The sequence below is a fragment of the Zalophus californianus genome, chromosome 6 (genome assembly GCF_009762305.2).
Source record: "Zalophus californianus isolate mZalCal1 chromosome 6, mZalCal1.pri.v2, whole genome shotgun sequence".
Lineage (NCBI taxonomy): Eukaryota > Metazoa > Chordata > Mammalia > Carnivora > Otariidae > Zalophus > Zalophus californianus.
In genome coordinates this window covers 135,579,670-135,592,888 of record NC_045600.1, presented here as the reverse complement: position 1 = coordinate 135,592,888, position 13,219 = coordinate 135,579,670, and the positions used below count along the sequence as shown (strand labels likewise).

The 13,219-nt window shown below is 47.4% G+C and overlaps 1 protein-coding gene across 2 annotated transcripts in view; it reads left to right on the top strand.

Annotated features, from left to right (window-relative positions):
- SLCO3A1 (solute carrier organic anion transporter family member 3A1) overlaps positions 1-11,566 on the top strand; it is a 320,044-nt gene extending 308,478 nt beyond the window's left edge. The window contains exons 10-11 of one of the 2 annotated variants that reach the window (XM_027571943.1): positions 2,048-2,290; positions 10,890-11,566. In XM_027571943.1, coding sequence (XP_027427744.1) covers positions 2,048-2,290; positions 10,890-10,972 — 326 coding nt within the window. In that variant the 3' untranslated portion in view covers positions 10,973-11,566. Of the gene's footprint in view, positions 1-2,047; positions 2,532-10,889 lie in introns of those variants that run through there. The other variant, XM_027571942.2, reaches the window with a different exon arrangement.
- The last annotated feature ends 1,653 nt before the right edge of the window (positions 11,567-13,219 follow it).

Genomic DNA, 13,219 nt, shown 5'->3' with positions numbered 1-13,219 from the left:
CAGGCAGGATAAAAGTGACACGGTTAGCACAAAGAAGAAGGATGCCCTACTTTAATGATAACATTTTTAAAAACCCTTGCACAGATGCAGATACATGAAGGAGTTACATATTGGCATTTTGGAGGCTATTGTGGTCCAAGCAAGCATTAAAGAATGACTCCTTTATATTGCAACTTTGCAACCGGGGGGGGGGGGCGGCGGGTGGGGAGGGGGCCCTGGGCTGTCCGTCCCTTCCCATGGCAGAGCTGTTGTCAGAGGCTTCAGAGTCTTGGCACCTCATTGCTTGGTGATGGGTGAGCTAGGACAAAGTGACCTCAAGAGAGAAGAAAAAGGAGGGAGGAGTCCTTGGGGGCTGTCACAACTCCTAAAACCCAGAGAAATTCGGTGAATGGATTCAAACGATCCCATTGGGCCATAGGAACAGCCAGATTTGTCCCATTCTTTTCCCAAGTCTATCAATTTAAATTGGCTCCAGATCTCCATTTCTTTACCTGGATACTGTGGCGTGTGACTTAGTTTCTCCTATGTGGTTGTCAGGACAGTTAGCCCAGTGGGCTCATGTTCAGCTGAATAAAGAAAAGCATTTGTTGGAGGGGCTGGGAGAACTCCCAGCGGTCGGTGAGGAAGGCCTCAGACACTTTGGGGCAGAGAATGCTGGCGTGAGCACTTTCCTTCGGCGGGCCCAGGCGGACTTAGAAGCTGCAAAGAGGGAGCAGACCGTGCAGGATTTTGAGCTTGGAGTTTACCTATAGAATCAAGCTGCTTGGGCAGTGTTAATGAGGTTTCAACTAAAACCCCTTCTCTGGGGTTTCTCTCCGGGCTGGGGGCAGAGCTGGGTGGTGCCAAGGCACCTGGGGAGCCAGGAGCTCTGCCAACCTCATTTGCACTGTTGGGGCAGTGAAGTCCTGCTCACACCCATTCTGGGCCTGTCATTAAAACCAAGGCAGTGTTGTTTCCCTCAGTTAAGCCTTTTCCCTCCCTGGCTCAGAAAGGAGGGACACAGCCTATATAACACGGGTGTTCTAAATCTGGGGACCGTGAGTGGACTTTAGGGGCCCACGAACCCCGAAACATGGGTGTCATTTTGCGGGTAGATGTATTTTCCTGGACTAAGGATCTGTATCTCATCACATCAGATTCTCAGAGGGACCTTCCTTGATAAAACGTGAAACTCTGACAGTCCAGGGGTGGCCCTGGAAAGAACACTCCAGATCGCAGGCTACCCCAGCACTGGGATCTCAGATATGTTGCCACCTGCTTCCAGTGATCACGTTCTGCTTTTGAGGTTTCTCCCTGGATAGGATTGGCAGCACATTCTGGCCTCGGGGATCCTTTTTTTGTGAGGCAATTAATTTGTATTAATGAGCCATCCATTGATTTCCCATAGTACAGATGAGACGCTTTCCCCCCTCACCAGGGGATGCTTTCACAATCCTGATGATCCGGCCACGCACCAAACATTCTAATTTAATTGTTCTAGGATGGAGCACCTTGGATGATTTTAAATGTGCAGCCAGGACTGATAACCTTTGAGCCCAATTGGACAAGGGACAGAAACACAGACATGAATTAAGGAGGCTAGTTTTTATCCCCTCTGCCACTTTTGATCACTGGTTGAAAGCACCTGAAATACTCTATTGTGAAGGTTTTAAAACCAGTTCCCAGCTCAGAATGAAAAGGATTCAATGCAGTGGTAACGTCTAGGGGAAGGGAAATTGTTAGCACGTGTGCAGGTATTTTTCATCTTAGATACATGCGTACACATGTGTGCATGCATATTAGACATGTTTATGTATATAGACACAAGGTAAAGGGTACTCGTGTTCAACTTCTGGTCCCAGCTCCCTCTACTCACACACACAGCCTTAGAAGGGCCGTGCAGGAACACAGTACACAGAGTGCAATAACCTCCTTGCATTTCCCTCCAGGAGGTCGCACTGCGTCGACACCAGGAACGGTAAGGAGAGTGGGTACACGCGTGCGGATGGGGAGAGACCAGCCTGCAGAGCCGGAGCGGGAGTGTGATGTGTTCTCTGCCCTCTCGCAGGCTTCATCCCCCCTCCCCTCATCTTCGGGGCCGGCATCGACTCCACCTGCCTGTTCTGGAGCACCTTCTGCGGGGAGCAAGGCGCCTGCGTCCTCTATGACAACGTGGCCTACAGATACCTGTACGTCAGCATCGCCATCGTGCTGAAGTCGTCCGCCTTTGTCCTCTATACAACCACGTGGCAGTGCCTGAGGAAAAACTATAAACGCTACATCAAAAACCACGAAGGCGGGCTGAGCACCAGTGAGTTCTTTGCCTCTACTCTGACCCTAGACAATCTGGGGAGGGACCCTGTGCCTGCAAGCCAGACCCATAGGACAAAATTTATCTATAACCTTGAAGATCATGAGTGGTGTGAAAACATGGAGTCCGTTTTATAGTGACAAAAGGAGGTTGAACTCTGTATTAGTAATCAAAGGGTCATTTTTCCTAAAAAAAAAAAAAAAAAAAAAAGTTTCCAAAAAAAAAAACCCCACAAACTCAGTACAGACACACACACACAACACGTACACACAACACGACCTTTGTCCTCTTTCTCAAAATCAGAGCCAGACAGGATTCAGAATAAGGAGAGCATGGGATCGTGTGTTTGTCGTCCGACCTGCTGGGGCCCAGAGTCTACTCTTTGAAGGCACCTCATGCTTTCTCGGGATGCCGACAGCTGCAAGCAACAGGCACTGCCAAATTCAGGGAACAGTGGTGGCCAGCTTGGAGGATGGACGTTTCTGGATATACATACACATACAAAACAAATTTTTTTAAAAAGTCTACTAAACATCACAAGTTGACAACCAGGATAAGCACTAGGGACACACACCCCGTGCTACCTGCCTCCTCCACGTGAGGGTGGGGAGCATGCAAGTTGGAGGAGCGGGTGCCCCCTCCTCTAACTTTCGCAATATGGGTCACTGTGTAGACGACTCACCCAGTCTGCATGTGGTTCAAGGCCCCCGAGTTCTCTCAGCGATGCTAATGGGTGATCCGTGCTGGAGTCTGTAATTGGCACCTCTCACCAGCTCCATGTTCATGTTCAAGACTGAGGGCCCGAGAGGGGAGCCAGGCGTGGGGGGCCAGCACCTCACCTCCCCCCCCACTGCAGCACCCCCCCCCAGCCCCGCAGAGTGACCTCAGGAAGCAGTGGGCCTCGCCTGGCTATGACTGACTTCGCTCAGAGCCGGTGAAAACCACACAGTCCAAGTCATTTGCTTACATTTGCCAAACATTTTACCATTTTTAAAGGAAAAAAAACGCAATGCATATGAATTTCAAACTGTTGTATGTATAATCTTCTAATACTATTTTTAACCACTTCTAAGATCCGTGTTAACCCTTCAATCACTAACACAGTTCTCTAGGCTGAGTTTATTATGCTGGTTGCTTTTTCCTTTACTCCTTTTTTTAATGCACCAAAAATATAATGTGATTCAAGGGATGCAATTAATCTATTGTAATTTTTTTTATCGTTTTATCCTCATTCGGATATTCTGCGAAAACAAGAATATGTGCTACGGGAAGAAAAAAAAAATTCTTGGGAAAGAGTGTCTATGCAGCCTGCCTTTAAAAGAATCACATTTGAGACAACAGGGGATAATGTGATGAATTGCAAATTTGCCTTCTGGCTTTATTCCCCATGATTCAGTGATCACTGTCATGGGAAGCCCTTTTATATTCATGCTTCACATTCTGAGAGGCGTTCTTTTCAGCCCGCGGGTTGAGGAGACACGCTTAGATGTGGGTTGTGTGGATGGGTGCGGTGCTTCTGGGGGTAGGCAAGAGAAGGAATGGTCCCCTAGCACGAGCTGTCGAGCAGTGTGTGGGGTCTGGTGATGATGGTGAATAGACCCACAGGGTCACGGGAGCCACCGCGTGTCCGATGTATTAAAATGTCACTGTTTTTAGGGTCAGTCTTGAACGAAGAGGCCTCGGTCTGTGTTTTGAAAGTGGCTAACCCTCCAGCAGCTAGCAGGCAAACCTCCTTGTTTGTTTGGGAGGAGAATCGTGGGAGCAGCTTTTGGGGTCAGCAGCCTCAGCCTCATGAGGCCATTCCCCGGAAGGGGACAGAGCTTATGGAAGAGCCTGCACACGCACACACATGGCCCAGTTAACGTTCCTTTCGTGTTTCCTCAGTGACCTTGGTCCAGGCCACTCATGGCCCTGAGAAAGGTCTCGAGGGTTGTTGGTTGGTTTGCCTTTTCACCTGAGACACAGATGTGCAGTTCCCCTGGAGGGCAACAAAAGAATCAGGAATGAAAAGAATGGGGAGAAGAACGGGCTCTTGTGCCAAATTTCTCACACATACTGTAAATGGGGCAGTTTAAGTGACAGCCTGAAACTAGAGAAAGCCCCACCGAGCAAGGACAACTCAAAGGGAAGCTTGTGTCATGGTGCGGGGCCACCATGATCAGCTGCCTGGGACAGGATGCTTCCAAAACCACCCTTCTGTGTGTTTCAGTCTGTCCTTGTCTGGGAACATGGGGACACTCATCAGTATGTTAACTAGTAAGAGGCGGGATTGTTCTCCAACCAATTCATAAAATATGTATGCTCTGTCACTCCTAAGGCTTTGAAACCATTCTGTACAGGTTTGGGGTGAGTTTTGTTTTGAAATGTGTTGCTAATAGGTCACTGCCCTCTGCGTAGCTCTCCAAACTCAGTACACACACACTGAGCCCCGCTGACCTTGTGTTTTCATGGGTCCATTTGCTTTAAAAAGAAAAACGTTCTTTTGAAAACTCTTTGCATTTTGGATTTTTTTTCCCTAAGATTTTAGGATGAATGAGATGTTGAGATGAAAAAGGAAACACCTCCAAGGGCTCAGTTTTGTCAACAACTGGATATGAACTTAAAGTCCCCCATTGCAAGATGGCTCCAAAGTGCGGTGTGCCACCTTTTAGAGTTTTAATGTCTCTCCTACTACAGAACAGAAAACCTAGTCTGGTGTTAGGTTTCCTTTTGTGCTACAAAGAACCATTGTACATAAGTGTTAGATCCAGCTCCTTGGTTATTTGTTTGGTTTTGAGTGGTATTTTGAATGAAAAGATTTCCTGGCAAGAGCTCCATTGGACTTAGAGAAAACAAAAATGTAAGGGGTAGAATAAACCTAGAAGGTGAACACTAAGCTTCTTTCTCTCTCTCTCCTGCCCCAAACTGCTCTGCCATCTTGGTCGAACGTGCCCAGAGATGGATGAAAAAAATCTCTCTTTGCTGCAACCTTTGACAGATTTTTGTAGTTCCTTCATGTAGACCAAGAAGTTTTTTGACCGATATTATTCCTGCGTATGAAGTAAACACATTTTGTAAAAGTAGATGTCTGTCTGGGAGGTGGAGTTTGGTGTGCGCTGTCAGGGAAGACCAGCAGCCTTGCCCCCTCCTTCCCGCCTCCACAGAGGAAGGCTGGGAAGCGTCAAGGCACCCTGGGTACATCGCCACTCCAGAAGGCCACAGCCTGTGGACTTTACTCACAGCTAATGAAGGAGCAAGAGAGGCCTCCTCTCCCCGTGCCGCCCCCCCCCCAAGGAGTTTGCTAGTAGTGCTTAGCAGGCAAAATAATAAGAGGAAGCCAAGAGCTCCTGAGGAATCCTTTGGCAGATTTGTTAATGTCTTCCAAGCAGGAAGGAATGTGTTTCTCCATAAAAATCACTTTTTTCTCACCACCTTACAGTAGAATAGCTTTCTCTAGAGATTTTTTTTTTTAATTTAGGCCTATACATTTTAAAGTGGTGTCTCTACATTTAAGTCCCTGATTTAATCCACTTCCCTGTCTTCAGGGATGACCTAGAGCTTGCCCTCACTCAGGCATGGCAAGATTTCCCATCCCTTTCCCATGGAAAGCTGCCGCAGCACGGAGGCTTTCCTCATGGCTAATGAAGGAACAAGAGAGGTCCTCTAAGGTGACCTGCAGAAACATTCCATATCGAGGCAACCAGCCAGCCAGTCCTTGGGAATGACCACCCTACCACCCCAGAGGCATTTTCTCAGGAAAAAGATTCCACCATTGTTGCTAATGGATTATCTTCTGCACTTCTAGAGCAGGCCATTCTTTGAGGAACATATGAAATGGAGAAAAAAAATTATACACACACATACACACACACACACACACACACACACACACACACACACACAAACCCTCTGAGGAGAAGCAGTTGTTGGCTTCCATGAGCCTGTGAGGCTGGTTTTCTTGCTGCCTGCTCTTCAGGTCCTCACAAGTGTGATCTCTTCTCCACCCAGTCAGGTCTGCCAGACCTGTTACTGTAAGCGCTCCTCGGTGGCATTAAGCAGTAAAGGTCATTGTGGAGAAGTCATACAGTCAAGAGCAGAGGAGGAAGGGAGACGTTCTGTTACGGTTTGGCGGAGTTCCACTCCAGCGTTGTTTGTGTGTTCGGTGTGGTTTGGTTTAGATGAAGGGAGAAAACCAGGCCAGCAGTGCTTCAGCCCCGTAGAGAATATTTGCTGTCTTGTGCTATTCTTCTTTGCCCATTTGGATGGCTCAGGAGAAAGTTCCAGACGCGCCGGAAGGGCTTGATGGCTGAGCTCATGCTGCTGCCCTCTCCCTCCCTTCAACCATGAGCTGTGTTTCCCTTTAGGTTAGAATCCAGGCCAGATACTTAGGAGGTGCCATATTTTACAAGAGAAGGATTAGTGTGGAACAGAAACACCATCCTTATCTTCCTCCCTCTGTCCTTCCTCCTTGTTCGTTATACCATTGCTTCCAACTCAGTCCGCATTGTTGAGTTCTGAACAGGTGCGAGGACCTAATCTCTTCAAGCAACTGGCCCTAAATGATAGCCTTCAGACCCAGCCCCCCTGGGGGATTATGACTGCTCACAAATACATTTGTAAAACTGAAGGACCCCTAACTGGTAGAATAGGCAAGAAGATATTTTTGTTCAGATGCCTCTTATAGGGGCCTGTTGCCCAGGGTAACACGTGGAAACTACCCTGCCTGCCCACAGCCACCCACCCCTGCCTCCCCTTTCTCACATTTGCAGGTGATCTCAGAGTGCTTGGTCATCGTGGCAGGAAGGACAGGAGTTAAAAGGTCTAAAATGGGAAACTGAGAAAACCAAAGAGTCTCCTGTACCTCAGAGCTCTGTGATGGCCCTGGAGACAGGGACAGAACTTCTGCCTCTCAGAGAGCATCCACATGGTAGTATGCCTTCCCTTTGCAGGGTTAGTGTCATCCAGGGATATATCATAGGAGCTTGATAATTTCTAAACATGTAGTCATTCATTCCTTTATTAAGATTCTGGCAGTATGCCAGGCTCCAAACCAGCCACAAAGATGAAAAATACATGGTTCCATCCTCCAAGAGCTCACAGTTCCATGAGCCAGACAGACCTGAACACAAACAAAAGCAACAGAATAATAACACTTAGGAGCCCTGCTCTGACTGGGCCCAAGGAGGGCTGATTCGTGGTGGTGGGAAGTGCATCCTCTTGGCATCGAGAATCAGAAAGCTTTCAGAGAGAGGCGTGGTCTAAAACCAAGAACTGAAGAGCAGTGGGTGTCGGCCAGAGAGATGGGGCAGGAGGTCACCTCTCCTGAGAGGCCCGCCAGAACAAGTTGACAGACTTTCTATAAAGGGCTAGGTTTTTTAAGGCTTTCAGAGTCATACGGTGTCTGTCACAACCACTCAATTCTGTTGTGGCATGAGAGCAGCTCACGTATAAACAAATGCATGGGCTGTGTTCCAGTAAAGATTTATTTACAGAGACAGTGGTCGAGGGCAGTAGTGTGCTGAGGTCTGAAGCAGCACAGCATCTTTGGGGGAAGGGGGGGCCCTAGCAGCTAAGCTGCTCTAGCATGGGCCAAGTCATGTGTTGGAGGGGTCCTGCAGCCAGGTGTCCATCAGCCCTGACGTTACTGCCCACAGGAATCTAATGCAGGTATCCCATTTTCCAAGAATGAGGTAAGTACCCCATGACTGGCAGGGTTTACAATGAAGGCAACATCATCTTTCTCTCTATGGACTGAGAGGAATTTGAGCTACAGGATCTGATCTCCAGTCTCTTCCAGCTCTGATACGCCGTAGTTCTACCACAGTAATTGTCCCATTTTCTTATGTGATGAAATGGGGATGGGAGGAGGAAATGTAGGAATGAGTTAAAAAAAAAAAAAAAGTGAATCCAAATAGTATTTCACATCCATTCCCACCAACCTAAAACGGTGGCACTATGAAGCTAACAGATAAGCCAGGTGGAATAATTGGTAAAAACTAATAATAACTAATAATAATAGTAGCTAACATTTACCAAGCACTTACTGTGAATCAGCTTCTTATACGTATTAGCTCATTTAATCCCAACAACAGCCCTGTGAGGCAGGAACTGTTATTAGCATCAGTGGACAGGAGACGAAAGGAAGCAGGGAAGGCTTCCAGAATCGGCTCAAGGCCACGAAGCAGAGCTGGGATTCAGACCCAGGTCTGTGAATCCAAAGCCCATGATCTTAGCTTTTATGGGTACCCCCTGCCTACTGAGCAAGACATGAGACGCCCTTCTCTACCCATAGGGACTGCCTCATCAGAAAGACTCTGGCTCAAATGGACTGTGTGTTCTACCCACTCTCACAAGCCCCCTAATATAACCACCAGGGACACCACGACAGCTGTCTTCTGGGGACTTCTGTTCTTCCTGGGTTGTTCCCGGTCTTAACCACAGAGCCCAATGATCAATTTCTGTGGGGTATTCTGCCAGAAACAGGTAACAGGAAACAGGAGACTCCTCCACTCTAATACATTCTGACACACCAGAGAGGCATTCCTCCGTGCTGGTCATGGGCTCCAGTGGGGACACCCCAGACACCTCTCCCACCAGGCACTGCCATGGTCCTCAGCATCAACCTCGGGATTTTGGCTCTGGCCCAGGGCCTTCAGACACACCAACGCTGGTCGCCGGTTGGATAGGTCTTACTCTATTATCAGATACTAGGCTTTTAGGAACAGACTGTCTAGATGTTTCTATTTTTGCATTAATGACTCAGGCCAACAATCAGTAGTTGATGTTTAGCATAAATTCTGAATATTTTTCCATAAGGCAAAGTAAAGTGATTTTGTTCTTCTGTTCTGAGCAAATGGAATGGTAAATTTTCTGGAGGTTTAACATTCTATAGGTTGACATCTTGCCATTAAATCCCCCAAAATAATGTTTTTCTTAAATTCATGCTAACTTAAAGAAGAGAGCTCTCATGGTATTATGTTTGTCAAAACTGTTCAATTTTATAATCTAAGGACATAAGATGAATCAGAAGTATGCAATATAGGAAGTTGCATTACAGAAGGAACCCAACTAACACATAGATTAGTCCAGCACCTCAAAGGAGGAAGGGGCTAGGGAGCTCCCACGTAAGAGTCTGCTACCCACATGCCAGGTGTCATAAGGCATGGTCCCAGGTAATGCACCCAGCAGCTTTACACCAGGCAAAGGGAAGTGTAATTTTTTCCCCACTTTTACAGATCAGGAAACTAAGGTTCAAAAAACCCAAGGCTCCCAAGGTCACACAGCTAAAAGGCCACCAGGAGCCAATGCCAGGTCTGTCTGACTCCTGAACCAGTGCTCTTTCTACTACACAACATCACCACCAATGCAAGAGCCAAGATCTGCCTCTTCGGAAGCTCTGATGAGGCCAGCGGGGCATCTACTCTTGGGAAAACCCCCCACAGAAATTTATATATTTCATAGAGAAATGAGCCAAGAACCGGAAGTGAGACCTCTGCAAAATGTTGCCTACAGGCACGGGAATCAAATGAAAAAAAAACTCTTTTACCTTAATAATTAAACATTAGAAACCTCTAAACATACTCCTTCCTTCTTCCACCTTAGCCACATTAGTAGAAGTGTTCTGGCCACTCAACAACCTCTCTCTTACTCGTTCCGGGCACAAGAACCAACTCCAGCTCTCGCTTCTGGCCTACCCTCCCCAACTCCCTGTTCCCCGGGGTTCCAGCAGAACCTGCCCCCCGCCCCCGCCCCAAGACCACAAGAACTTGATCCTCATGAAAGTTGAGGAAGGATGCTCCAAACTGCTCCAAACACACGGGCTGCCTCCTATAAGCCAGATCTCAGCTGCAAAATCCTGAGGAAAAGAGTGACATTTCCCCACTGTCACCTTTTCTACCACCGGGTCAGAGTCTAAAGAGGACAAGTAAATGAGCGGGGACTTGTGTGGTCCCATTGTGCCTATCACTGAACAGCAGAGCTGCACATCATGCTCAGTGAGACCTACCCAGCTTGTAAGTCAGCCCAGAGACTAGCTGGGTTTTTAATGCCTTTTAAATGAAGCCACAGCATCTATTTTGGAAGTGTGGCATAGGCTTAAAAACCTTGCCCCAGTGAGGAGATTGTTTGACTCAGCATGCGGTGCATCCTGTGGCTGGAAAGAAAACAGTGTCCAGGATGCTGGAGGAGAAAGCATGACATTATGACGTAGGCGGGTGCTGTCTGGCGCTCAGCCACATCTTCAACAGAGATTGCCGTGACATTTGGAGTCCCAGAACACAAGGCCTGTCACTGGTGATTTATATAAGATGAGGACAAGTTAATGACTGGGATACTTACTCATTCCCAGAGAAGAAACATCTAGTTGAGTGTTGGTGTAGATACACAGATAAACGTGCTTGTCAGAAAGATGTGGCCTTCACAAAGGTCTCTGGGCTTGGAATCTGGCTGCTTGGGGTTACATGGAGCAAAACCCAGTATTTCCTTGCATGACTTCTGCTCTTGTCCATTCCACTGGAAAGCCCTGGTTGTATTATATAAGCCTTTTAAAAAAAATAGTAGGAAAACCAGAAAAGACCGATCTCTTTTTCCTCTTGGCTCTTCTTCCCTCCTCCCTTTTTAGGCACAGAGTACCAAGACATTGAGACTGAGAAAACCTGCCCCGAGTCACACTCACCTTCAGAAGACTCCTTTGTGAGAAGCTGAGGGCCTGGCCCTCATCCTCCTCCTCCAGAGAACAGCCCGCCACTATCCACAGACCTCGCAGGCCTGACTTAGCGTGCTCTGCCCTGCCCAAGAACCCAAGGGTCCCTGTGTGGATTATCCGGCCAGTGTGTGGTCCTTTGAGGCCCCAAGCACAGGCCTGTGATGAGGACTGAGAAGGTGTCTGTGGTCAGGAGTCCTCCAAACCCTTGCAGTAGGCAATTTTCCTGGGTTGCTAAAGAGTGACGTTGACCAGGTGTGCAAATTCCCTTTGGCCTGTCCCTCCCTTGGCTCCTGTGGGGATGTCCTGCTGACACGCTTTAGAAAACCCCTCTCCAGAATGCTTCTCTGACGGAGGGCTCCAGCAGCTCTTCCAAAAGCAGCCGAGGCTGGATTACAATGGAGTGGGGGTGTGGGGATGGTAAAAATGACCCTGTTTCACAGAAGGGATGGGGAAAAAAGCACATACTCAATAGATTTTGAGTGTGGTATTCTGTATTTTTGCAGCTTATATTTTCCAGATGAGCAGTTTAGAAATATGTGATGTAAAGTACATACTGTACATTTGCTGAAAATTATATTAAAAGCACTATTTTAATTCTTTCTCTGTCTCATGCTGTAATCTCTATTATCTTTTTCTCTTGTGTTTTTGGGTAGAATGATCTTAAAAGATTCTTTGGGGGAGTGTTTCTGGCTGTAGATGTTCTATATTTGTGGGCTTTGACTCATTCAAAAGAGCATGGGCTTTGGAGCCAAAATAGTTCCTGGCTTCAAATTCCTCACCCCAGCCCTTGATACTGATGTGGCATTGAGCAAGTGAGCAGACTGCACTGAGCCTCAATTTTATCATTTTTAAACCAGAATATTGATATCTGCTTTATACAGTTGTGATAAGACATAAATGAGGTCACGTGTACCAAGCTCTAGAACAGAATGGTCGCTTGGTAAATGGGAATTATTCACTGCCATCCCAACTCTGGCTGGAATGAGGAGCTCCACAGCCCTGATGCAGCTCCTACTGCTACATTTTCTGGTCCTGCACTGTCATTGTCTGGTTTTCCTTTCTGACTCTCCTACTGGGAGAGCAGGCAATGGCTTCCTTTCAGGGTCGACCCACTAGTATTTGGTAGATGCTCAGTATACGAGTGAGTGAATGAATAACATGTGGTCTCAGATGCATCAGCCTGGGGGACTTTGACTTCTGTCCCACTCTGCAGAGGCACCCGCAGTATTTGTCTTACCTCTTCTAGGTCCACAGACACCCACCTCCCACCAGCCTCACTCCATGGATGAGGCTCCAGTTGTCTTCCTAGTCCTTGCCAGGCCTCTTTGTGGTTGGCTACTTTCTCCTCCACCATCCTGAGTCCACTGGCTACTTTCTCCTCCACCATCCTGAGTCCACTGGCTAGACTCCTACCACATATGGACAGTTTGGTCAGGTCGATGCCAGCCACTGACATGCATCATACATTCATTACATTGCTGGCTAGACTGGAGCTCCAGAAACTGGTGCTTGCACTCTGTCTTCTGGGCAAGAGATCTAGGATGGCCCCACTCTTATGGGGCTAGCCCTGGTAACTGACCTACTTTCTTCATATCCCCTTCCAGCCTGGATCTTGCCCTAGACAGCTTCATCCTTTATAGGTGAGCTCACCTGAAATCAAAGTTTGTCAAGCTAATATTACTGGGAGACTTCACTCACCTCGGCCCTATGTGGTCTTTACTCTAGGGAGTCAATGGACTCACGAAAGAATATGCTTGGGCAAGTGAACCTTCTCTGAGGCCTGATTACCCAGCACACTGGTGCCTTGAAGACTCTTTTTTAGCCCAGTCTTGCTATTTATGTGATTGTTTATTGTTTGCAAGGCAATATGATTTATTCTGTCTGGCATAAAGATCCCAAGAAAATGCAATTTTAACATTCTCCTTCCTGATGCAGAAAGATGCTGAAGCAGCTGGAAAATTGGTTAGTGGTTCCTCCCAGGAGCGGGGCTTCATTTGCTCTGGAAATTCAGCGAGAGGCAGAAGGAAGCAAGGAAGGGCTATTGCTTATGGCATTCATGCTCTCAGTCCAAAATTTCACATTTGTGTTGCATCTGTCGCCCAATTTCTTTTCTCTTGCTACATTTCCTCCCATAAAGGTGATCAATTTATGGAAAGCTTACTCTCCAACCATTTTATCTTAACTTCACAAAGACCTATTATTACTTTTTTGGAATCAAGCGATTCATCCTTCCACATATAAGCAGG